Here is a 23,289-nt window from a genome sequence, read left to right as displayed (position 1 = left end):
AACTATAATGAACATTCCAAAACTATTATAGCCCTGCATGTGTGTGTGTGGTGTGCGCGTTTGGAATTGTGTGCACGCGGCCATGCGTCCAATCATTCAGTATCAACGTCAAAGGTTCTCTCTCGCATCTTTCAAGTTGTGCATTTAATGACAATGACCTTCATGGCACACCCAAACAATAAGAGATGACAATGATGATGATGATCACGAGTTGAACTTGGTGACTGCGGGCCAGCCCGTGTGGAGGCGGATCCACTCAAAGTAGTGCGCCACCTGCAGACAACCAAACGTCAAGGACTATCACCGTACCGTATGTCGATAAATGGGCCTAATTTGAGTGATTCAGATCAAAGTCAGCCCCCCCGCCCCAAAAAAAAAATATTACCGCATATCTCTGACAGATTATTCTGAGCGATTATCAATCTAATCAATATTAGCTCTTTCCCCAAGCCTTGCAAAAAGACCGACCCCCCCCCAAAAATCGGCCTATTTTTTGTCTCTCTTGAAAAATTAAACAAATACTAAACAAGGACAAAGTATTGTAAAACAGTCAAATGTTCTGCTTGTAATTCATTTATGTATTCTATATTTTTTTAAATAATGGGCCGATTAATCTGTTATCAGCCAAATATTGGAATTGGCATAAAAAAAAAATCCATATCGGTCAAGCCCTAGTGTGTAATGGTGATTTTTCCTCCCCGCTCAACAGTCAACAGTCGGGCTACCAATTATAAATGATCGTCAGCGCACACACACACACACAAAAATCAGTTGGCCTAATTTCTCTCACCTGAGTATAAACGCCCGGCAACCCCGGCTGGCCGCACTGATCGCCCCAGCTGACGATGCCCCACAGGTAAGACACGCCCAGGCGGTCTTCGCACACCAGAGGGCCGCCGCTGTCCCCCTGGCACGAGTCGACGTTTCCGTCCAGGTCACCTTCGCACGCACACAAACATGTTTCAACGTGGACACACGTGCGCTGCTGCGACCAAATGACACACTGACCGGCGCACATCATCCCGGGTTTGAAGCGGTCTTTGTAGAAACGCTGGCAGTCGTGGATGAGGGACACTTTGGCCCACAGGAGAACCTGCGAGGCTTTTCCCTCTGGAAGAGCAACGGACGGCATGTCAACAGTGATGATAAGTAACCAAGTACAAATACTTGGCTACTGTACTGGGTTTGTCAGGTATTTGTACACAACAAGCGGGTGTTTGGTAGACATAATTAGAACATATTCTTAAAAAAAAAGGCTTCAAACAGTTTTTTTTTGCCACCCTCAGCTGAAGGTAAACATAAAACAAAGAGAATTACACATCGGTTATTTGAAACAACCACACAGTCTCCGTTAGCATCCAATGGGAAACACCAAGGGGCACACAAGCTAACAATTAGCATCTAGGTTAGCTGTGACCCTTTAAGCAACTGATACCTGAACATAGACTTTGCAGCAACAGCTATGGACAGCATAACGATATTCACAGGCATATATTCTTTATCCTCTTCTAAGAACAACTAATAACCCTGCCGCACTGAGAAGCTGGAAAAGAAGTTCGGTCTCAAGTATGACTGTCTTACTCCCTGGTGGCCAAGGTACGCGCACCAGAATGAGTAGCACAGTGTGCATTGCAGGAGAAACTATCACAAAAATGGTTTTATGTTAATGAATTATGTCAATATATGACACAGTGCCATTGTGGGGGCGAGGGGGCTGAAAAGTCATAACTAGTGTGTGCGTGCTATGCTGCTCTCAACAATCGAAGCCGTTTTCTCGATTTCTGTAGCGTATTGCTGGTACCTACTGGTTATTTTTCACTGCATCAGGTAAGTCCATTGCCTCTCTTATGTTTTAATTGGCTGTACAGTCGAAAAAAAAAAAAACATCATCAAACCGGTAACATTTCATTTTTGGCAATATTAAGTCATCATGCTAGCAACGTAGCTGGCTTAGCTGACGAGGAGTCGGAGGAAGGAAGAGTGAAGTGCCGTTCAAATCTTGCTAGCAGCTTTCGTGTCTGTAATTATTATTATTTTTATTTTTTTTACTTAAAGCGGAAGTCAACCCAAACGTATTTTTTTCAAGAATATGTTCCCAGCAGGCCCACTAGTTGAAACGGCCATTTTGTCTTCTGTTGACTGAAAATGACATCACAACTGCTCACAGCGACCAATCACGGCTGACCTTTTTTCTGAATCTGAGCCGTGATTGGTCGCTGTGAGCAGGTGTGATGTCATTTTCAGTCGACAGAAGACAAAATGGCCGCCCCCAGAGATGGCTAAAAATAAATAAATTAACTCTTATTCCACAAACGCAATATTTATCATAATGCCCTGTTTCAACTAGTGGTCTTGCATAGAACATATTGTTTATACAGAATGTCTGCGCCCAAAGATGGCTAAAAACGAGTGCATTTTGCTGCTTAATTTATATTCCACAAACTCAAAATTATTCAGAATGCTGTGTTTCAACTAGCGGGCTTGCTGGGAACATATTCTTGAAAAAAAGTATGTTTGGGTTGACTTCCGCTTTAAGTGCATCGGTTGATTAAACACTCCTACTTTTAGCAGATTCGTAGGCGTACACACACCTGACGTGCGGCCCCAGCCCGAGATGCTGCACGTGTGGTTGGCGTTGAAGATCTGCGTGGACCAGGGGACGCAAGCGGCCTTCACCGCGGGGTTGTCCACCATACACTTGCCGGGCTCCTCCGGGAGGTCTTTGAGGCGCACCAGGGCGATGTCGTTCTCGTACGTGCTGACGTTGTACCTGCGGGACGACATCAGTGCTAGCAATGCTAACAAAGCCGCGCTAGACAGGCGGCGGGGAAGTGAGCGCGACCTGGGGTGGATGATGATGTCGCCCACGGGAATGATGTCGGTGGTGTCCTGAGGCGTTGACTTCTTCCAAATGGAAAACTTCACCCGGAAGGCCGATGGGTTGGGTCTTGAAAGACAGACAAAGCCTGTTGGTTTGCGTTGCAAAGATCGTACTAGGACGTGGACCTTAAAGCAGTACTGGGCGAGAAATCGACCTTAATAAAATGTTTTCACAACTCTTTTGATGAAAGATTGACTTACAAGTACAGTAGTCGAATGGGACGTCATGTCCTGAGGGGGTCTGTATCGTTTTTAGTGGCACAAAGCAACTTTGAGGAGGATGGGATCAACCCTGGCACACAAAAAAAAAAATACAAATGTCCTGAATTGCTTTCCGGCATACTCACTTCCTCTTTTCGCTATAAGGACGGCTCAGGATTTCACGACACATGGGAAATGTGGTTGATTTTTGTCAAAACACTACCGCTTTTGTCCACATGGCGCCGCCACAATCAAGAAAAACTGACATATGACATTGTGTTGCTTTAAAGCAGCATGTAGTGTTGTGAAATCCGGAGCTCTCGCTGGCCTGCAAGTTGGACTGAATTGCATTTCTATTCCCAGTGGCTGTGTGAAAGATGAATAGCGATGAGGTAATGAATCTAATTTTGTTCAAACAATACCTTTGTTTTTTTTGTTCGTTTTGGGGCTTCTGCCATGACACCAGTAACAGCGCGTAGACGTTGGAATCGACTTCCGTCCTTATAGCGAAAGGAGGAAGTGGGTATGGCGTAAAGCAATTCAGGACATTTGTATTTTTTTTTGTGTGCCAGGGTGGCTCCCATCTTCCTCAAAGTTGCTTTGTTCCACTAAAAACGATGCAGACCCCCTCAGGGCATGACAAAAGTCCCATTCGACTACTTGTAAGTCAATGTTTCATCAAAAGAGCTGTGAACTTTTTTTTTTTATTAAGGTCGAATTCTTGCCCAGCGCTGCTTTAACGTGGATATCAGGAATATCAAATGATTCCGCAGAGTCGCACCTAACGCAGTGCGCTGCCGTGACGATCCAGCAGCCTCCGATGTAAGTCCCCCCGCAGTTGATCTTGCCGTTTTCTTCCAGGCCCACCTGCCACTGGATCTGCGTCTGTGCGGGGGCGGGGTCGGGGGCGGGGGAGGCGGCAGCGGCGGCGACTCGCGCGTGAGCCGCGACTTTCCGACCCAACGGCGACGCTCCGGAAAAGGCAAACTCACCCGGTTGGCCGCAATGCCGCCGACGACCCTCTTGAACCGGCTGACTCGGTCCTTCACGGTGTCGTCGTAAGCGGCGGTCACATTGGGAACGCCGCACTCCAACTTGGACTCCAGATGTATACGGGTGGCATGTGTTTCTACATAAGCCCACATAAAAATGCCGTGAGCAAAGTTGCACATTGAGCAGGGGATCAATTTGTCCCCCCCCCCCCCCCAATGTAAATGTCACGTGCCCGTCAAGGTTACCAACCTTTCCTAGGAGACACGTACTCTGCAAGCAGGAGTTGGAATGATGCAATGAGCGGTCAACGCGGCGGAAGCTTTTAGCACGATCCTTCCCGAGTGCCTACCTGTGCTGTTAAACTCCACCCTGGCCGGCTCTGTGCGACATTAAAAGTTGATCACTTTATGCTATTCTTTTATTCTGCTTTTTCTTTAATGCTCATTTTTTCACGGACACATACTGTGCAACCACGTCAGTTTTGACGCGGGCCAGGGAAATCGTCATGACTTGACGTTTCACAATTTCCGGTGAAATTGCTTGTGAAAGCTGAAAGGCCGAATGAAAAACTATGGTCGCATGTGGAATGATGTTGAACGTGGAATGATATTAATTGATGCGGTATGGGAATTAATGGGGAATATTTTGTCGGATGTGGAAATTTTGGGCATATTGACGGTCGTTAGTTATTTTGAAACGGGAGCGATAATGCGAATCGGGTTTGTCGAATGTCTGATTGAGAATGAATAGGGATTTTTTTTTGGTGGGAATTTTAGAGCTGAAAATGTTGAATTTTTGGTCGGTGCGAATTTTTGGCAAGTTGAAGATTGTTCCCAAGGTGAATTGAATGAGCTGATGAATGTTTTGAATTTCAAATGGAAACAATGTGAATCTATTAGGTTGAATCTCCAATTGGGAATGGAACTTTTGGTTGAAAATGTTGAATTTGGGGAAAACTGAATTTTGGGATTGAGGATATGAGAATAGCTTGCAAGGTGTGAATTTTTTAAAATATGTTGACATTGGAATGATGTGAAGCGGGTGAATTACGTGGAGGTAGATGCATGTCAAACATGTCCATTGCAAAATGTATTATCCTTCAACAATGTTTCAGACATAAAAGAAACAGGTTTTTTTTTTCTGGCATTCCAAATATCAAAAAACGTCAAATTTGACCCAAACAGGATGTAAATTGTCAACTGTTCTGTGAGGGTGCGTGCGTGTCTCACTGCGCGTCACCGCCTCGTCGCCTCCCGCCAAACAGTCCATCTGTCCGTCGGCCAGCGCGTCGGCCTGCACGCACACGCCCGTGTCGCAGCGGAAGGCGCCATTTCTGCAGCCTGGCCGGGGGGGGGTCGGACACAATCACGGTGAGGGCGCAAACCGTTTGTGCGCGTGTGCGCGCGCATATTTACGTTTGCAGCACATCTCGTCACTGCGGTCGCCGCAGTCGTCGACGCCGTCGCACGTCTGGTTGGCAGACACGCACTTCCCGTTGGCGCACACAAAGCCGCACTCTAGTAGAAAATCAGCAGGTCAACAGGATGCGTGCGTACATATATGTGTGTGTGTGTGTGTGTGTGTGTGTTGAGAGGGCTCGCACATTTTCGCATGAGAGGGTTTCAGGGACATACCGTTATTCAATCACACAGCCTATTGAAACACTTTCCCGCACACACACTCACACACACACAGTACTGAAAAGCTCTCAAATGCAGGTGAAACACTCCCAACTGAAATGCTCTCTCACATTAACAAAAAAAATGATTCGCTCTCACAAATACTACTGAAACCCTCTCAGGCGCCTGAAAAATTCTTCATTCACACTTCACTACTGAAAAGCTTGTTCATATATAGCACAGGGGGGAAAAAACGCTCTCTCACCTCCAACTAAAATGATCTCATACACACTTACTGAAAAATCATTACACACAAAACAAAAACATTGACATAAAATACTAAAAAGCGCTCACACACACGCACAACTGAAACGCTCTCACATTACTGAAAAACACTTTCACACTCAGACTACAGAATGACTTTCTCTAACTCTCACATACACTACTGAACCACTTTCATGTGTCCTCCTCTAACACTCGCACACACTACTGAAGTGCTCTCACGACACCGTTGAAAAATGATACATTTACACACGCTAATGAAACACTCTCACACAAAACACTCGTAGCTCTCTTAGGCAGCACTAAGACAACTTTTCAGTAGTGTCTGTGAGCTTTTCAGTTGTAAAAATGTTTCAGTAGTCTATGTCAGAGCATTTTAGTATTGTGCAGGTGAGAGCATTTCTGTAGTGAGTGCGAGTTTCCGTTTTAAGAGAGCATGTCAGAGCACTGAGTGAGCGTTTGTGTTTCAGTAGTGTGTGGGTAAAACATATTTCACTGGCGAGTGCAAGAGTGTTTAAGACGTGTGAGCGAATAATTTTTCTGTGGTACGTATGAGAGCGTTTCAGTAGTGTGTATGAGCAACTTATTTTTCAGTGGTGCGTTTTCACATAGCAGTAGTGTGTGAGCATGTTCCAGTCGGTTGTCAGGGCTGTTCAGTCGTGTGTATATAAGAGCATTTGAGTTGTGTGTGTGTGACAGCCTTTCGGGAGTATGTGGGAGAGCATTTGAGTAGTGTGTGTGTGTGTGTGAGAGCGTTCCAGTAGTGTGTGGAATTTTATGTCTGAGCGTCTCTGTAGTGAGTGCTCACATTTCAGGAGCGTGAATATGAGAGAAGTACAGTAGTTTGTATGCGTGTGTGATAGGAGTTTGTGTGAGAGCATTTCAGTAGCTGTTCGAGAGAGCATTTCGCATTAGACCATTTCGGTAGAGAGTGTTTATGAGATCACCTCAGTAGTGTGTGAGGTGACGAGCCTCCTACCTTGGGGCGCGTTGGTCTGGTCGTAGCAGGTCACCGTGGCAACCTTGCCGTCGCCAACCCGGACGCTGTCGTGGATGACGCACTCGGATAGCGATGTCTCGAAGCCCTGGCAGCGAACGCTGACGCAGCGGTCAGGAAACTCCGGGAAGGCGTGATCTCGAATCGGGGGTGTGTATGCGAGAGAGCCAGTAGACGCGGCGCCACTGCAGGACACGCCAACAATGCGCCGTTAGCTTGCTAGCCAGGTGGCAGCATCACCGTCTTACACCAATGTGTTGCAGTAATAAATGCGAGAGAGTTTCACTGACGCGCTTGAATAATTTTTCAGTTGCCTGTCAGAGCATTATGCAAATAAATGCGTTTTCAGTCGCGGGTGTGAGAGCATTTAAGCACAGTGTGAGAGCGTTTCAGTGGTCTGGAAAAGCAATTCAGCGGGGCGTGAGAGAGTTTCCGTAATGTGTGAGCAAACAATTCTAAAGTCTTGAATGTGAGAGTGTTTTAGGTGTACGCATGTGAGAGTGTTTCAGGAGTATTGTGTGAGCGAGCGTGAGTATTATATATCAAGTAGTGTGTGAGTGCGTTTCGGTAGTAAGTGTGAGGGTTTTTCTAGATATGAAAGTGTGAGAGTGTTTCAGGACTGTTGTGTGATTGTACGCTTCAGCGGCGTGTGAGCATGTTTCAATAGTGAGCGTGAGAGCATTTTAGTAATGTGTGAGAGCGTTTCAGTAGCCTGTGTGAGAATGTCTCCATTGAGGGAAAGAACATTTTAGTGTTGTGTCACATCACTGACACATCGGTGATGTGAGAGTAACAAATTTTCGGTTACAGGAGTGTCACAGCATTTTAGCATAGTGGGCGAGAGAGCTTCAATAATGTCTGAGTGAATAATTTTTCCAGTAGCGTGCATGAGAGCATTCCTTTTGTGTGTGTGTTGCGTGTATACACACTTAAGTGAATAATAATAATTCTACAGTAGTGTGTGGAGTGTTTCAGTTGTGTAAGTGTGAGAGGCGTTGAGTATCTTGTGTGTTTGCCCTCACAGCGGGTGGCCGTGATCCTTGCAGGCCGCGTTGGCGCCGGCCATGTCCCACCGCTCCCCACAAACTAGCAAGCGCTTGCCCCCGCCACTACTCGCTTGGTTGGGGATGAAGAGGCTGAGCACGCCCGTGTGGGAATCCAGGAAACTCTGGAACTTGGGCTGCTCTTCTGCAGGGAGGGGGTGGGGGGTGGGGGGTTGGATTGGTTGGGGGGGGGGGGGGTCACAACAAACGCACGTCGTGTTTCCATGCATGGGAAAGCCGGCGACTCGAGAGAACGTGGAGAGCAAACCTGAGCACTCTTGGTCAAAGTGCGACATGGCCGACTTGCTGGTGCGACACGACAAGGCCATGGCCTGTCATACACAAATAAGACATTTTTCAGACAATAAAATGATTTACAATAATTTTTTTTTTTTTTGTCATTTTCAATTTTTCAATCATTTAAAAAAAAAAAAAAAAAAATCAGAGATGCAAGTAAACTTTTCTAGTGGGGCTGCATAATATAATGCAAAAATATCGTCATGGCGATAATGCCCCATGTTATGTGCCTATCGCAAAGAGGTGCAATACATTTTTTTTTAAAAAATGGAATTGTATTCTTTGATCTGACCAATCAGATGCGCCCTTAAATCAGCATCCAATAGGAGAACAGTAGCTAGAAGCATTACAACGCTAAAGAACTTTTTAGAAAATGGATTGGAAAAAGGTTTTTACAGCTAAATGTCATAATGGCATGAAAAAAATAATTCTTTCATTAGATAATAAAAATGACATCTCCTTAGATACATGTTAAATATCGCAATAATATCAATATCGCAATATTCACCACCCAAATTGCATTTTGTGCAGCTCTATTTTTTCATTGAAAATTTGCAGATTCCAAATCTGCCCTTGTTTTTCTCAAGCACGCTAGGTTTTCATGATGATAATGATGATTATAATAAATCTCTCATAATTATATGTGATGTATAGTAATATATTTCGCAATATTTATGAATTAACAGTACAAGATGGTGGCAAAGCTGCTTTCACCAAAATGAAGCACCTCAATTCATTTCAACATCCAGTAGTTCCTTGGCCCCAAGATGCCACAAAATGCCGGCTAAGCACTACTTTTGTCTAAATAAAGCTCCTCAACTCACGTCACCGCAGTTTGTCTACACTGAAAAAAATGATGGGTGAATTTACTCAATTATGTTGTGCCAGGCGGTTGAACAAAATAACAATCTGGATCCAGATAATTTTTTTTATTGTATATATACTATATTTCGTGCAACCACTTGAAGAAATAAAATGGAGTAAATGATGCACAACACTTTTTTCAGTCTATAACGCAGATTTTGATCAGTGGTGGCCCGTGATAAACAGGTTGAACTGGCGTTAGGATTATGAGGTGGGGTCGTGAACCCAAAAAAGTTAGCCCCCCCCCCCCCCCCCCATCCCCCATATTGCAAACATGAGCTACCTGGCAGTAGGAGCGGTAGAGGCGGCCATTCCGCCCACACACAGGAGTAACGTCCTCGGTGGGACACAAATACGGCGGCTTGCAGGAGCAACGTCCTTCGATGCATCGCTCCCACGGGGCACAAAACACCAGGTCACATGAGGCACGCGTGGGCCTGCAAGCACAAGTCACTCTTGAGCGCACGTCAGCAGCGGCAGCCGGACACCCAAAAGCGCAACCCTACTTCCTGACTAGACACTCCTCGGGACCCAAAAAGTCATCTGGACCAGTCGCCGCCGAGGTGATCTCCTGCGGAGGCACAGTCACTTGAATCACAACAAACATCATGAATAATGTACCGCATGCCAGCTCAAGCAGTGATACCCAATCGCTGCACATGGCCAACTGTTCAACGTTTCAGTACTTGGTGTTCTCTAAAAAAGGAGCTGAATGGAAAAATTTATAACACGTTTGATCCATGAAAAACACTTTGTGGTAGTCGGAAGACAGAATAATAAATTGTTCACGGGGCGGTCTCAACTCCTCTAAGCTCAACAGTACGGCATTCATTTTAATCAAGCATCGAAGAGGATAAAGAATCTATGACCGTATGTTTATGACTGCAGCTATTAAATATTTTGGTATTCGGATGTTCTAATCAAAAGTTTATCGAATAATGGAGTATGTTGATAAAAGGCTGTTTTTTTTTTTTTTTTTTGCTTGGTTACGAAGCGCTAGCAGGAACAACTTCAAAATAAAAGTATACCACGTCATTGGTGTCCATGTATTAGTTGGTACAATTTTATTTTGACGCTGACCTTCTCACTGCGTCACATGAGCAATTGCCGCTGCGGCTGACTTGACAGTTTTCCCAACCATGTACACCAAGTAAAAGGGTACAGAAAAAAAAAGTCCTTGAGCGTTTTTTTTTTTTTTTAATGGAGGTACTCTAATTACCTGAGGACTTGTGTCACCCCTATATGACTATAAAGCTGCCCGTATACCTGTGTTGCTGCAGTTTGTGTTCAATCCATTGCTTAAATTGATTTATAGCACTGCAACATAGATGCTAATCAATGTTAGCATCAAGCTAGTGGAGTGAACGGCTAAGCTATGGGGTTGTTACAAAAGGTGTAAATCTCTTTTTCGTTTCTGTCCAAAGATGGTAGAGGAGCCTTGGTTTGTGTTTGGAGAAAATCTGTTGCCTTGATTCGACCTATGCCGATTACCATTACCTGGATGATCGAGAATCTGCAGACATAAGCACAACCATGACATCAAAAAAAAAAAAAAAAGTCTGTGCATTATGATTAAATCATATCACCTTAACTGTGTCATTGGTTGAAACTTCAAGTCCATTGATGGCAGTTTTGAGGTGTACTATATGTTATGTTTAAGTATGCGCCAGAGGTTCTCAATAGAGTTGCGGTCACGTGGAGGATGCTAATGTCAACATGACTTTTTCTTCCTTTATAACCATGTCCTCTAAGGGAACAACCTGAGAAACTAATTGTCAAACCATTCTGAGATTGCTGTCAGCAGATGCGAATGGGCACGAAAAACAAACAAGTCAAAGAATATCAGACACGGAGAAGGAAAAAGATGAACTCACCAAGTTGGAGGTGCCGATGAGGAGAAGCGGCAGGAGAAGACAAAGTTTCATCCTGACCAACACGACAAAGCTCCTTGTGGTCCCCCGAAATCCACAGCAGCTAAACAAGCCTCCGATCACACCGTCCGTCAATTATTAGCTCGCCTCGTCGAACAGGGCGAACCGCATCGATCCGGCCAACAACACATCAAATAGCCCACGCACACGTGAGTCAGACATCCCACAGCATATGAACAATTTCGAGTGACAGGACCTTTCACGGTCACGCCGGGCAGGCGGAGTGGAGCGAGCGCCCGCCTTTGCTGGTTGTGTTGTTGTTGCTTTGCTTTGGTCGTGTTGCTCATGTTAGTTGACAGTGCAAACAAGCAAGGGTCGGAGGTCACGTGAGAACAAATGAGTCAGTGGCAAACTTTGTGTCGGTGTGCGGTGTTCCAAATTATATTGGGCCTTGGCATTTTTTTTTCCTAAATGGTCAATGAGTCGATTATATAAGGTTTCTAAATAAACTAGACATTTCTAAAATATATCAAAACTATGACAAAAGTATCTTTTTTTGTAAATGACTAGTCAGAATATTATTCTAAGAACTGCACAGTTTAAAAAAACAAAAACAAACATATGGTAGGTTGTTGTGAACTCTGGAAGCTGTGTGTGTGTTTGTATTTAAAAAAAAAATCTCTTTCAAACAAAAAAAAAAACATCTTTGCAAATCAAGTTCTATAATAGAGGACTGAGTCCTAATTTAAAATGATCATAAACCACATATGAACAGTATGACCATTAAGCATACCGCTAGAGGGCGCTAGCGATCACAATGAAAGTTGAGCAAAGGAAAAACAAAAGGCTGTCGAAAAATGCATTTATTTGCTTTTCCTTCCAATGACAACAGAACATTGACTTGACACCAAGTCAAGGCGAAATAAAGTAATAATAAAAAAAACCAGTTTGTGTTGAAAGCATATTTCAATATAAATAGAAAGAATAAAGCTGAAAAAGCTTGCATTGCACCAATTCACCACATCTTACTCGGAGTCTTGCGACACGCCCATTTGATTTGTCACGCCTGAAGTACTTCGACGTATGTACCCACTTTATATTTCAGTAGGTAACTGTGAGCTTAGCTTGCTGCAAAGTTTGGTTTAAAGCCAACAAAAGGTTTAGTCATGTCATTACAACAACAACAACAACAACAACAAATATTTGTGGAGAAAATCCCGTGAAGGCAGTTTTGTGAATTAATGACAACGAGGCACAAAAAAGAAAAGTGACACACATTTATGAGACCACGCTTAAAAATAACGCTTCTTGTAGTGTTCTTTCCTGACCCTTTTGCACACTTATACTTGGATATAATCTCACTGACGAAGAATGAAGTATTTTTCACGTGGGACAAAACTCGCACATCACGTAAACATTCCGCTCCGTCGAACCGACCGCGTGACGCGCCGTTCATTTGTTTTCCCGTGTTGCATCACCCGGTTGTGTTTTGGGATTAAAAAAAAAAAAAATTAAACACGCTAACACGCCGATTGGAGTGTTTTTTTGCTATTTAAGGCGGCAGGGAGTGCAGAACATATCAATTCATATAAGAGCACATTTGTTTCCTAACGTAATAACAATAATAATAACACGAGTGTCATGCGCAGATTGTACTCCCAATTTATCAATGCGAGGAAATGCCAAGACGTGAAATCATAAATAAAGAGGTAGGAGAAAACGTCTTCCTTGTCGACCAGCGTGTAGCTGTGGCGGCGGATGGAGGTCATTCGACACGGCAGCCAATCAGTGCTCACTCATTTTGATTGGCAGCTATGTGGGACGAATGGAAGCTGAAGGCAAATTAAAAAAAAAAAAAAAAAAAAAAAAAATCATAATTAAAGCAGAAAGCAGTGATAAAAAAAAAATGGCCAGTGCACCCTGATTTTCATGGCTAATCTTCAAAAAGATCAAAATTCATCACCATGCCCCGCTTTTTTGAGACGGCATAAGCCGCCGGAATTTATCCGTTTCTGATCCCAGTTTACGATCGACGCCCATTTGACCAAATTGTTTGGTCAGAATTTGTCTAAGTGTAGGTCATGGAATTTACCAAGGAAGGGCCGCTTCCAACTATTCAACTTCCAGCATGGATGTTTGAGACTTTTTCTGCTTCCTGTTACGGCAGACGTGTCCACCAAATTTTGCGCCAAATCTGTGAAACTGGTAAAGTGGGCTATTTTTACTTTTATTTTATTTTTTTGGAGGGGATCATGTTCAGGACCCCAAAACAAATTCTTTTTTTTAACAGGATAGATGTTGTTCGGACATGTCGAGTCCCCCCAAAAAGTCAATTTAAAACTAGACGTATTATTCCAAAAGGGCCTTTGCACTGCCTGGTGCTCGGTTCAAAACAATGTTACAAAATACACTTCAAGTCGCACACCTTGACTGGAGGGGGTGGTGGCTATTTCGGGGTGGCAGCAGGCGAACTTTTGAGGTTGCTGAGGGCCGCATGAATGCGAAAGTGCAGTCTCGACTCCATGGAGTAGTCCTTGTAGTTGCTCCTGAAGCCGTGACAACAAAATGTCAGGTACCTGATGAAAATGTGTGTGTGTGTGTGTGTGGGGGTCAGGGCTGCTCGATTAAGCGATTTTGAACCGAAACCGAATTTGTTGTTAAAAAAATCGGCACGTTCGATTTTTTTTTAATTTTTGGTGGTTCTAAGCCACCGTAGTTTCCTCTGCATTTGCGCTTCCTCCCACGAGCGCGCAGTCCGAAACAACGGCAACACCGTCCATGGCTACAGGCGATTCCGCTATTTGCTCAGGCAAGTGAGCGTTTTGTTAATAAATCGGGCAAAAATAGATCTGTAGTGTAGTGTGCTGCGCATGTACAATACAACCCGTGAGCAAGTAGCTCAACGTCTGCAAGTCGTCCCTTTTTTTTTCTCCTCTACAACGGACCTCTGGTCCAGTCGGACTATGCATCCGTACTTAAGCTTGACATTGCATTGTATTATTGAGTGACAGTTTTGCACTAATCATCGATTTATGTTGAAGTAAGACCAGGGAGAAAGGTGAAAGGCTAGTCACTAGCTAGTTGGCAAATGACTTGCTGACAGACTGTTTGGTTTACAGACTTGATTGTCTACCTTCTCTCATGTTGATTTTGTTTCAGATGGTAAATGCACTTTCTTCTTTCATTATTGGTTTAATTAAGAACAGATCGGAAATTTATTGTGTAAGTAAAATGGTGTTAATCCCAATGGATTGTTGTGTGTGTATGAAGTTAAATTGACTGGCATTCAAAGTTCAAAGAAAGAAAAAATTAAGATGAAATAAAAGACATTCAAAATACTTCAATTTTCATTATTTTTTTATTTTACAAAGAAATCGTAATCATAATCGTAAAATCGGGTTTGAGAGAAAATAATCGGGATTTTCTTGTTTGGCAAAATCGAACAGCCCTACTGTGTGTGTGTGCGTGTGTGTGGATTTACTTGGCATTTTCCATGAATGCGGCAGCCTTCACATCGTCGCCCTGCTGTCGGTAGAGGAGAGCCAGCTCGTACAGCGTGAAGGGGACCAGGTAGTGATCATAGCGGATTCGATTTTCACTGGCAAAAACAATGATTGTTTTGTAATAAGGGAAAAAAAAACACTCGATGATACTGCATTTATAAAACGCAGACAACAACAGTTTGTGCCTCATGATTTAATGACCCCACGCAATTCCATCTGGCATTTTTACCTGAACGCCTAAAAAGTTGCACCCAGAGTAAATTTGAAGTTGTACTTGAACCATTTGGAGTATCGGCATAGTTTTGGTCTCTTCTTGAAGATAACACTTTGAATCGTTCTCCTCAACTGTCAGAATCGGTTAACGTGCTACTGGCACTGAATTATGGAAGTTTGAATGCATAAAAGAAGGCGGATTTTATGTCCGCGTATTTTTTATTTTATTGTATTTTTTCAAAAACGCACGCAAACGACACACGTGACCCAGGGAACCGAAACGTTTGTACCTGGACAGGACGTGCGTGAAGCAGAGCTCGGCCTGCATCAGGCGTCCGGCGTGCTTGAGGCAAAGACCCTTCAACATCTGCACCAGACAGCTGTCGTCCACGTGGAACTCGGACGGCTCTGAGGGGGGGGGGGGGGGGGGGGGGGGGGCGTTGCGGTCAGCGGTCAGCAGAGGGTGTGCCAAACGCGCGAGAAGGATGAGCGGTGGCCGGGTCACTCACGGGAGTCGCGGGCGAGCTGCTCCTCGGCCGCCTCGATGGTAACCAGCAGCGCCTCGGTGCAGTCGGCTCGCTTGGCTACGATGGTGAAGCCGCTCCAAACGTACATCATTTCCTGTGGGGGCGGGGCAACCAACGCGCATACGGTCACATACGGACGGACAGTCTCACATCCGATGGCGGGTGCGAACTACCAGAGCAGGAAGCACCAGCGGCACAGGAGTGCTGGCCTTGTAGCGGCGAGATTTCCGAACTGCAAACTTCTCCGTGGGGATGGACTTGCCGGCCAGACGCTGCTTGAGCCCCTCCACCTGCCTGCAGGCACGCAAACACAAATCAAAAGCAGTGCTTCTCAAACATATTCCGCCGCCTCCAAAAATACGTAGCTCTCCAAACATCACCTTTTTGACCAAATGACCAACATCAAAATAAAAATTGCGTAGTACGCCCGTGTAGTCATCCAAACTGATACAGTGGTACCTCTACTTACGAACGTCTCTTCATACGAAATCTTCAAGTTACGAAACGCCTCAGCGGGAAAATATTGCCTCTGGTTACGAAAGAAATTTCAGGATACGAAAGGTAAAGGTATGGTGCGATACTCGAAGCTCCGGAGTTTCCTGAACGCAACATACTCTTAGCTGCTCTGCCATTGGCTAGCCTAGCATCTTCCTGGCATCCCATTGGCTAAGAGGTCCCCTCTTTCCGTACATCTATATGTGTGTGGATAGACAGGTAAGCAGATGGATAGATAGATGCAGCGTCATTCGGCCATGAGGTCTTACGATAGTTTTACGTGAATTAGAAGCGAGGAAAAGAAAAAAAGGAGAAAATCGTTTTTTTTGTCCATACAAAGCAAGAGATAATAGAAAAGTATGAAAAGGGGATGCGTTTGGTTGATCTCGCCAAAGAATATGACAGCCGCCACGTTATTAAATCAGTTGTTTACAAAATGCCAGGCAAAAACCACTTCTGAGAGAGAACATGAACCAAAGAGGGAAAAAAGGACAGCAATTAAAAGGTAAACGACCATCATTTTTATTCCTTGCTCTACTCTTTGTTTTTGTTTTTTTACATTATGCACAACTCTCATTTATTGTGCAATAATCTAATCGTAACATGTATTTTGTTACATGTTTTCATGCATTTTAATGCTTTATAAAACATTTATGTCTGAATATTGGGGGGCTTGGAACGAATTATGGCATTTACAAGGAAAACGCGTCCCTACTTACAAAATGTTCTACTTCAGAAATTTCTTCCAGAACCAATTCATTTCTTAAGTAGAGGTACATCGCTTTTAAGATGACGCTTGAGATGAGATGACGCGAGCCCACCACTAGAGGGAGCACGTTCAGGTTCACCGGTGTGGGCAGCACACACCTGAAGAGCTCCGCCACGTCTTCGCCCGTCTTCCTCACGTCCTCCTCTGACATCATACTGAGGATGGCGGCTTTCTGGTACACGTAGATGGCCTGCGGGAAAGCGGGGAGGGTCAGCGCGGCGCCCGGCGGGGGCGGCGGCGGTCGGCCCGCTCGGCGCTCACCTTGGACCAGCGGCTCTCGAGACACAGCAGCTCGGCGTAGCGGTACGCCTGCGGCCAATCCTGCTGGTACGAGTGCGTCCACATGAGCTCCCAGTAGCACAGGTGGTGGATCTGCTTCCACTCCTGCTGGCTGCTCACACACTCCTGGTAGCCCGAGCACGCCTGCGACACACACCCAACGTCAGAGCCCGCCGCTAGCCCGCCACGACGGCGATGTCGCAGGGTCGACAACCTTTTCGAAGTGTCCCCGCAGCGCGGCCAGCCGGGCCGAGTAGAACTGAATGATGGCGCCCTGGGGGGGGGGGAGACACGCCGGCGTCAAGAGAATGTGTGGAAGGACCCTGCAAGAGGTCCGTTGGAGAGGACGGGAGGGGGCGGGTCTTACTTTGGGGTACTTGTGAAGGTACGGCTCCAGCAGGGCTTCAGCTTCCACCAGGTTTCCCTCGCCACTTCCTGCAAACGCAAATCAACACATTTATAGCTTTAACATGCTTGACAATAATTTTCTCTCTAATCTCCCAAAACAACTCTCGCCTTCGCTTCCTCTGGTCCACGTCGTAGTGTGGTACACACCGTGCCGCCAAACAGCCAAACAGCACAGTGCCTACTTGTTGTCAACGTTTAACCCATTAAGGCCGAAAGCGCCTTTCTCAACGGCTCCCCAAAACCGTCGGTCGCCTTTGGAATTACCCGAGAAAACCTGAAGTTCTCGCAGAAATTCAACACTTACAAAATGATTCATTTGTCAGCCCCTGTAGCAGACAGAAACATAATTCCAAAAGAATTAAAGAGCTGTGGCTTTCACACAGGCATAATTTATTATTATTTATGTTTCAATCGAAGCTGTAAAAATAACGTGTCGGTGCAATAGAAGCACTATTTCAACTTTAAAAAAAAAATTGAGTGATTACCATCCTCTATTCTGTTACAAAGACGTCAATATCGTCAATTTCTACAAACCATATCATATCACGTTGGACTGGTTCCACTGGTCGTGCATCGTCTAAATTTCACTTCTGTTACTTACTTTTTAATCAGAGCTCCCGGCGATCGACGGCGTCCGCCATTAGCCTACCTACGGCTCGAAAAAAATTCCACGACATCCTCGGCGGTCTCGCGGCACCGTCACGTGTATGTTCTGATGCATTAAGTTGGCCCTCTAGTGGTAGAAACGCGGTTATGCGCTCCCGGGCTTAATGGGTTAAAGTGAAGTCAACCCCAAATATGTATTTACTATAATATGCTCTATGCAGCCCCACTAGTCTAAAGTTTATATTCTGAATGATGTTGTGTTTTTGGACTACGAATTAAACCAGCCGTTTTTAGCCATCTGAGGGGGCGGCCATTTTGTCACTTACAGTCGACTGAAAATGACATCACGTGTTGCTCAGGGTGACGGTAACTGCTAAAGGTGAGCCATGATTGGTTGTCACCTGAGCAACTTTGATGTCATTTTGAGTTGGCAGCGAGCGACAAAATGGCCGCCCCCAAAGATGGATTAAAAGTAACATTAATCAGAACGCCGTGTTTGGACTGGGGGGGGGGGGCATGCAAGATATTATTGTGAATAAAATGTTTGGGTTGACTTCCCCTTTAAAGGCTGACTGACTGCTTACAAGTTTTGCAAGACTTGTGTTGCTAAATAGAGGACACTCCTTGATTTTCAATCTTGACTTGGCCTACTACCGTCATTTTCATCCAGCCCTGTTTCAAGTGTTTCACAATTCAAACGCGACGTCTGACTTTTGTTGGCTGATTTTCATAAAATGTCTATTTCTGGCTACTTTTGCCAAATTCAACTTATTGCTGTGTCCGTTGTGCGTTTTTCTTTCCTTGACAGCGGGGGTACCAACACTTTTGTCCATGTATTGGGTTGATCATTTTGACTTATCTGTGTGTATTTTTTTTTTTTTTTCCAGCAGCCCTCTTTTCAATGGTTCTCATTATACTTCCGCGGTGCTTTTCAGCGTCACTAATTGCACCCGCCGATATGCGCAGACGCACATACCCAGCACCAATGAGACGTAGGTGTGGTAGAACAGCAGCGTCAGCGTGCACAAGATGGAGCGCAAAGTGGAGCCGCACGTTCCCTCTCGCAGCTGCGACAAGCCAAACTCCTGCCGGGAAAGTTGGGCGTCGTCGGTCAACGGTGCAACACGCGCGTGCACGCCGCGCGATTAGGCCACGACCGCGGCGGCGACTTGCCCTGTTTCCGGAGAAGCCAATGAATTCCAGCAGCCTCAGGATCCTCTGTGGGAGGAGGGACAGCATCTGGTGGGAGCCGTGCGTGTCGTTAGCATTCGCAGAGTCCAAAACCATGAAAATAATAATAAAGTGAATGAGCCGTTATATGCGGGTAGCAACATTTCACACGGTTTCATGCGTGGGAATGGAACATACCCCCCCATGATAAATGGGGAGGGTGGTGGGGGTCAGTGTAATGTGAATAATATTCCCGAGCAGTATAAGAGATAGCAGGAGCACCAAAACCCACCAAGTTGAAGGAGCCGATGCCCAGCTTGACTCCACCCTCAAACTGCCTGTGCGAGTCTGACTGGCTGCTCGGGTTGTGAGCGGCATTCAGCACATTGTGACAGTCCCTGAGACATCAAGTCACAAAAGAAGGTGAAAGGGGACACGTTTTTTTTTTTCTCTCCGCTATTAAGAACAGTGGCAAAAAAAAAAAAAAAGTTTGTGATATATTTATGGTTGAAACTATTCATATAGAACAGGGGTGGGCAATTACGTCCTGCATGTTACACCCTGCTGCAACCCACCTGATTCAAATGATCAGGATCGTTATCCGGCTTCTGCAAACCTTGCTGATTATATGGTGATTTGAATCAGGTGTGTTGCAGCAAGGACAAACAGGCGGGATAGCGGCCCTCAAGGACTGGAATTGCCCAGCCCATTCTAAACATTATTACGACCCTTTTAAAGAGGAGGAAGAAGACGAAGAAAGGGCTGACTTGTAAATTTGATAGCTGCTTCTGATTTTAATGCCACCCTTGATGAAGCTGATCATGTTCTCGTCCTGCACAAAGGTCAGCGTGGCTTTCTGGAGCAAGCACTCGGCGTAGCAGAGCTCGGCGTGCATCTCCTCTGCGGACACAAGGCGGCCACGTTACGCCTGAGGAGGCGAGGGCGGGTGGGCGGGCGGGCTGTGGGGGGAGGGGCGGCGAGGGGGGGTTCGGTCGTCTCGTACCTTCCTGAAAGTTGGACTGCCTGCTGATCAGACTGGACAGGGATCCCACCATCGAGTTCTTCTTGCGAAACCTGAGGGACAAACGCCCGTGTGAGCGTCACAAAGCGTTTTGCGTGGTCCCCTCGTACCTCTGACAGGTGTGCAAGGCCTCCTTGATGGTCGCCATGGCAATCTGGATGTCCCTGTGCTCGAAGGTCATGGCGGCCTGCATCACCAAGATGCTGCTGTAACCCAAGGCATGGTACATACTGTCGCGCCACCTACACACACACACCCCCCCCCCCCCCCCACACACACACACACACGCGCGTGCAGACATGATTGAGGAGACGGACGAGGACATCCAATAAAGCCACATTTGCATGCTGACCACGGCTTGAGGAGGTCCAGGGCTTCGGAGAACTTGTTGTTGAGGACCAAGTTGAGGGCGCATTGAGTCTCCTGGATGGCCGAGCGCAGGTCCATGTGACACGCACTGTACGCGCACGCACACACAGTGTGGTCGTCAATCCACAGGAAGTGAAAGAGGCGCTCACAGGAAGTGGCGGCGGCGCCACGCAGTGTTATGACTCACGTGGGAATGCGCTCGTAGGCATCCTCAAAACGGTCCTGCCAAACAGACACACACGCGGTCAAATAGAGGCCGTCGCCATGGCGACACAACTTTGGTGTTAGTCTGGCTGTTACAGAAGAACCTCAACGCCTAAAGGCACACCTGAAGGAGGACCTAGACAACACCGGAGAGAGGTTGAGGGAAAACCTGATGAAAAAAGGAGGATCTGAAGAAAGTAGGGCCCGAGCAATTAATTGGTTTAAAGATTGTTTTGACTTTTAGGTACTCTAACCATTTACAGCAGTTGTGCATGAGTAACACTGGCGTCATTATTTATTACGCCCACATCTATGCGATAACCTTGTATTCTTAAATATATATCATGAAATTAGCAACCAAGCAAATTGTGCAAGGAATTGGCCTGCATGTCAATATTTGACAAATAACCGAAAGTCACGGCTTTGTTTAGAAAAAGAAAAACGTAGTGCAACATAAGCTAAACATGAATGTGTTAAATATGACACATTCAACTACTGGCAACACAAACACTCATATGACAAGGATTTGTGTCCTTATAACTTCATTAATTAAATGCATTGTGCCACATAATGCATTCTGGGAACTGAAAAGGATTTTTATTTATTTTTTTTAAACGATACATTTTAACCCCTGCTGTTCGCGGGGAATCGGGAAAATATTTTAAGGATTATATATATTTTTTTTTTCAAATTAACCGGCGATCTGTATTTTTTTCTGCCAAAAAACAACATTGGCTAAAAAAAAAAAAATCCATATTGGTCAGGCACTAAAAGAATCATGTACTTGAGATGTTCTTGAAGGTACTCCTTCAGGTGTCCCTGTAGCTGAACAACCAAAATCAACATTTGTCTGTCATAAATTAAAAAAAAAAAAAAAAAATACAACACAGTCCAGCGGGTAAAGCCTCAAAACCAAATACAGGCTCGATTTTGCCATTGCAGTGCGTCGGTTGATGTGCGGTGCTCAATCGCTTGGGGTGCGTCAAAGAGTCGCTGGCAGGAATTTTATTTTGGTTTTTTTTGGGTTGGTCCACTTCAGACGCTTCCACGCCCAGTCTCTCAGTGTGTGAAAGAGACAGAAAGAAACACTTAGGGAACACCTAAAAAAGCACCTTGAGGAACACCTGAAGAACAGCCTCAAGAAATGTGTTCCTTAAGGCGTTTCGTAGATGTTCCTTCACCACATGAAGGAATACCCAAAAGAGAAGCTGAAGGACAACCTAAATCAGGCGTTTCTAGCTCTAGTCCTCGAAGGCCGCTGTCATCGGCAAGCTCTGAAGAAGCCGGTTAACAATCCTGATCATTTGAATCACGTATATTGGAGGACTAGGGAGACATAAAACACGCAGAAACAGCTTCTCTAGAGGACCAGGTTTGGACACCCTTGACCCTAACAAACACCTCATAAAACACCTGGAAGTAGAACCTGAAGGACGACCTAAAGAAACACCTGAAGAAAAGCTTAAATAAATCTCACAAAACCCCTGGAGTAGAACCTGAAGAAACACCAAGAGGAGCAACAAAAGGAACGCCTTGAAGAGAATCAGAGGAAGTCTAAAGCATCCCCTGAAGAAACGCCTCAAGTAGAAACTGAACCAAGACCTAGCTGACAAAATTCCACAAGGAACACTTTAACTAGAATCGAAAGAAACGTATGCCTCGAGGTGTTTCTTTAGGTTCTCTTTCACAGGCTCTTTTTGGTGTCTATTACAAACACTCGGAGATGAAATACCCCCCCACCAAAAAAAGAGCCTAAAGGATGACCTGAAGGAAAACACGAAGGCACATAGCCTATAGAGGAACCCCTTCAGGAACACTCAAAGGAAGACCCTAAGGTCGGGAGACAAGAACCTGAGGAGCGAAGCACTAAGAAGGAGAACAGATGCGCCTTTCACAATTTTCTGCCACATTGCCAACATTCCAGACACCGCTGCTCAACCTGCCGCCTCAGCACATCCTTTCCCCACACAATGGACGTTCACACCGGCGCAAAGATGCTGGGTGGCGTTGCCCTTCCCAAGCGGGTCCAGTGTCTAGGACGGCGTCATGTTACAGAGGGGGAAAAAAAAAAAAAAAAAACACCGTCACCACAAAGGCCAAGACCTAAGACCACAAGCTCACTGCTGCTCAGAAACCTGGAAGCTGGCTGAGGAGGTCCTTCACATTTCGATGAGCTAGACGAACGTTTCTTCAGATGGGCCAAACTGGTCCGGGACACCCTCGCGAGACCTCCAGAGCCGGACGACCATAATATAACACTTCAAGTCTTCCACCAAAAGCTGGACGTGTAACGAACACACGCGGAAGTGCATGCGACAAACTGGTCCCGAACAAATCTGTCTCGTTATCGTGCTGAGGAGCAGGACAGAGCAGTCAGTCAGTCTCCTCTCACCTCGTCCTCGGCGCGGGCCGCATCCTCCGTCACGTCCATCGTTGTCCTGTCGACACGTCGCTCGCGCTTGTGCGCCAGCCAGCCAGCCAGCCAGCCAGCTCGTCTTGGAGTGGCCGTCACTTCCGGATACGTCACACACGCGCAGACACGCCTCCATCGGACACTCGCTCGGGCGAGGACATTCCGCGACGTCATTAAAAAAAAGTGTTTCTGTATCGCCGCATTAGATGAATGGTAAATCAAAGAATAAAATGAATAGAAATGTGGTCATTGTTATTTTCAAGGC

General features: G+C 45.7%; 2 protein-coding genes across 3 annotated transcripts; both read right to left on the bottom strand.

The window, feature by feature from the left end:
- Positions 1 to 125: 125 nt before the first annotated feature.
- On the bottom strand, positions 126 to 11,355 carry cfi (complement factor I). Its single transcript, XM_086024212.1, has 17 exons — positions 11,051 to 11,355; positions 9,683 to 9,747; positions 9,460 to 9,613; positions 8,284 to 8,347; positions 7,995 to 8,160; positions 6,955 to 7,157; positions 5,490 to 5,591; positions 5,304 to 5,414; positions 4,424 to 4,453; positions 4,324 to 4,344; positions 4,074 to 4,210; positions 3,863 to 3,966; positions 2,843 to 2,947; positions 2,592 to 2,770; positions 1,009 to 1,110; positions 791 to 939; positions 126 to 273 (listed from the first exon to the last, which is right to left on the bottom strand). Exons 1-17 carry the CDS (start codon positions 11,099 to 11,101, stop codon positions 205 to 207), a joined length of 1,812 nt encoding a protein of 603 aa, XP_085880338.1. The 5' UTR covers positions 11,102 to 11,355; the 3' UTR covers positions 126 to 204.
- Positions 11,356 to 11,895: 540 nt separating this feature from the next.
- Positions 11,896 to 23,123, bottom strand: ttc39b (tetratricopeptide repeat domain 39B). Of its 2 annotated transcripts, XM_086023836.1 has the most exons (20): positions 22,747 to 22,955; positions 22,463 to 22,644; positions 20,595 to 20,629; positions 20,391 to 20,495; positions 20,149 to 20,280; positions 20,021 to 20,091; positions 19,785 to 19,917; positions 19,310 to 19,415; positions 19,021 to 19,086; positions 18,824 to 18,932; positions 17,201 to 17,268; positions 17,048 to 17,107; positions 16,816 to 16,977; positions 16,653 to 16,744; positions 15,464 to 15,584; positions 15,273 to 15,384; positions 15,054 to 15,171; positions 14,529 to 14,645; positions 13,473 to 13,593; positions 11,896 to 12,879 (listed from the first exon to the last, which is right to left on the bottom strand). In XM_086023836.1, the coding sequence occupies exons 4-19, from the start codon at positions 20,483 to 20,485 to the stop codon at positions 13,494 to 13,496; spliced, it is 1,662 nt and encodes a 553-aa protein (XP_085879962.1). In that variant the 5' UTR covers positions 20,486 to 20,495; positions 20,595 to 20,629; positions 22,463 to 22,644; positions 22,747 to 22,955; the 3' UTR covers positions 11,896 to 12,879; positions 13,473 to 13,493. The 2 variants fall into 2 exon arrangements, with proteins under 2 accessions (XP_085879962.1, XP_085879961.1); XM_086023835.1 differs by lacking the exons at positions 22,463 to 22,644; positions 22,747 to 22,955 and adding an exon at positions 23,004 to 23,123.
- Between the last annotated feature and the right edge of the window lie 166 nt (positions 23,124 to 23,289).

Source organism: Filicampus tigris, chromosome 2 (genome assembly GCF_054856515.1).
Source record: "Filicampus tigris isolate MCC_2025a chromosome 2, RoL_Ftig_1.0, whole genome shotgun sequence".
Classification (NCBI taxonomy): Eukaryota; Metazoa; Chordata; class Actinopteri; order Syngnathiformes; family Syngnathidae; genus Filicampus; species Filicampus tigris.
Note: the sequence above shows the minus strand (reverse complement) of the source record. Positions and strands in the feature narration are given on the sequence as shown.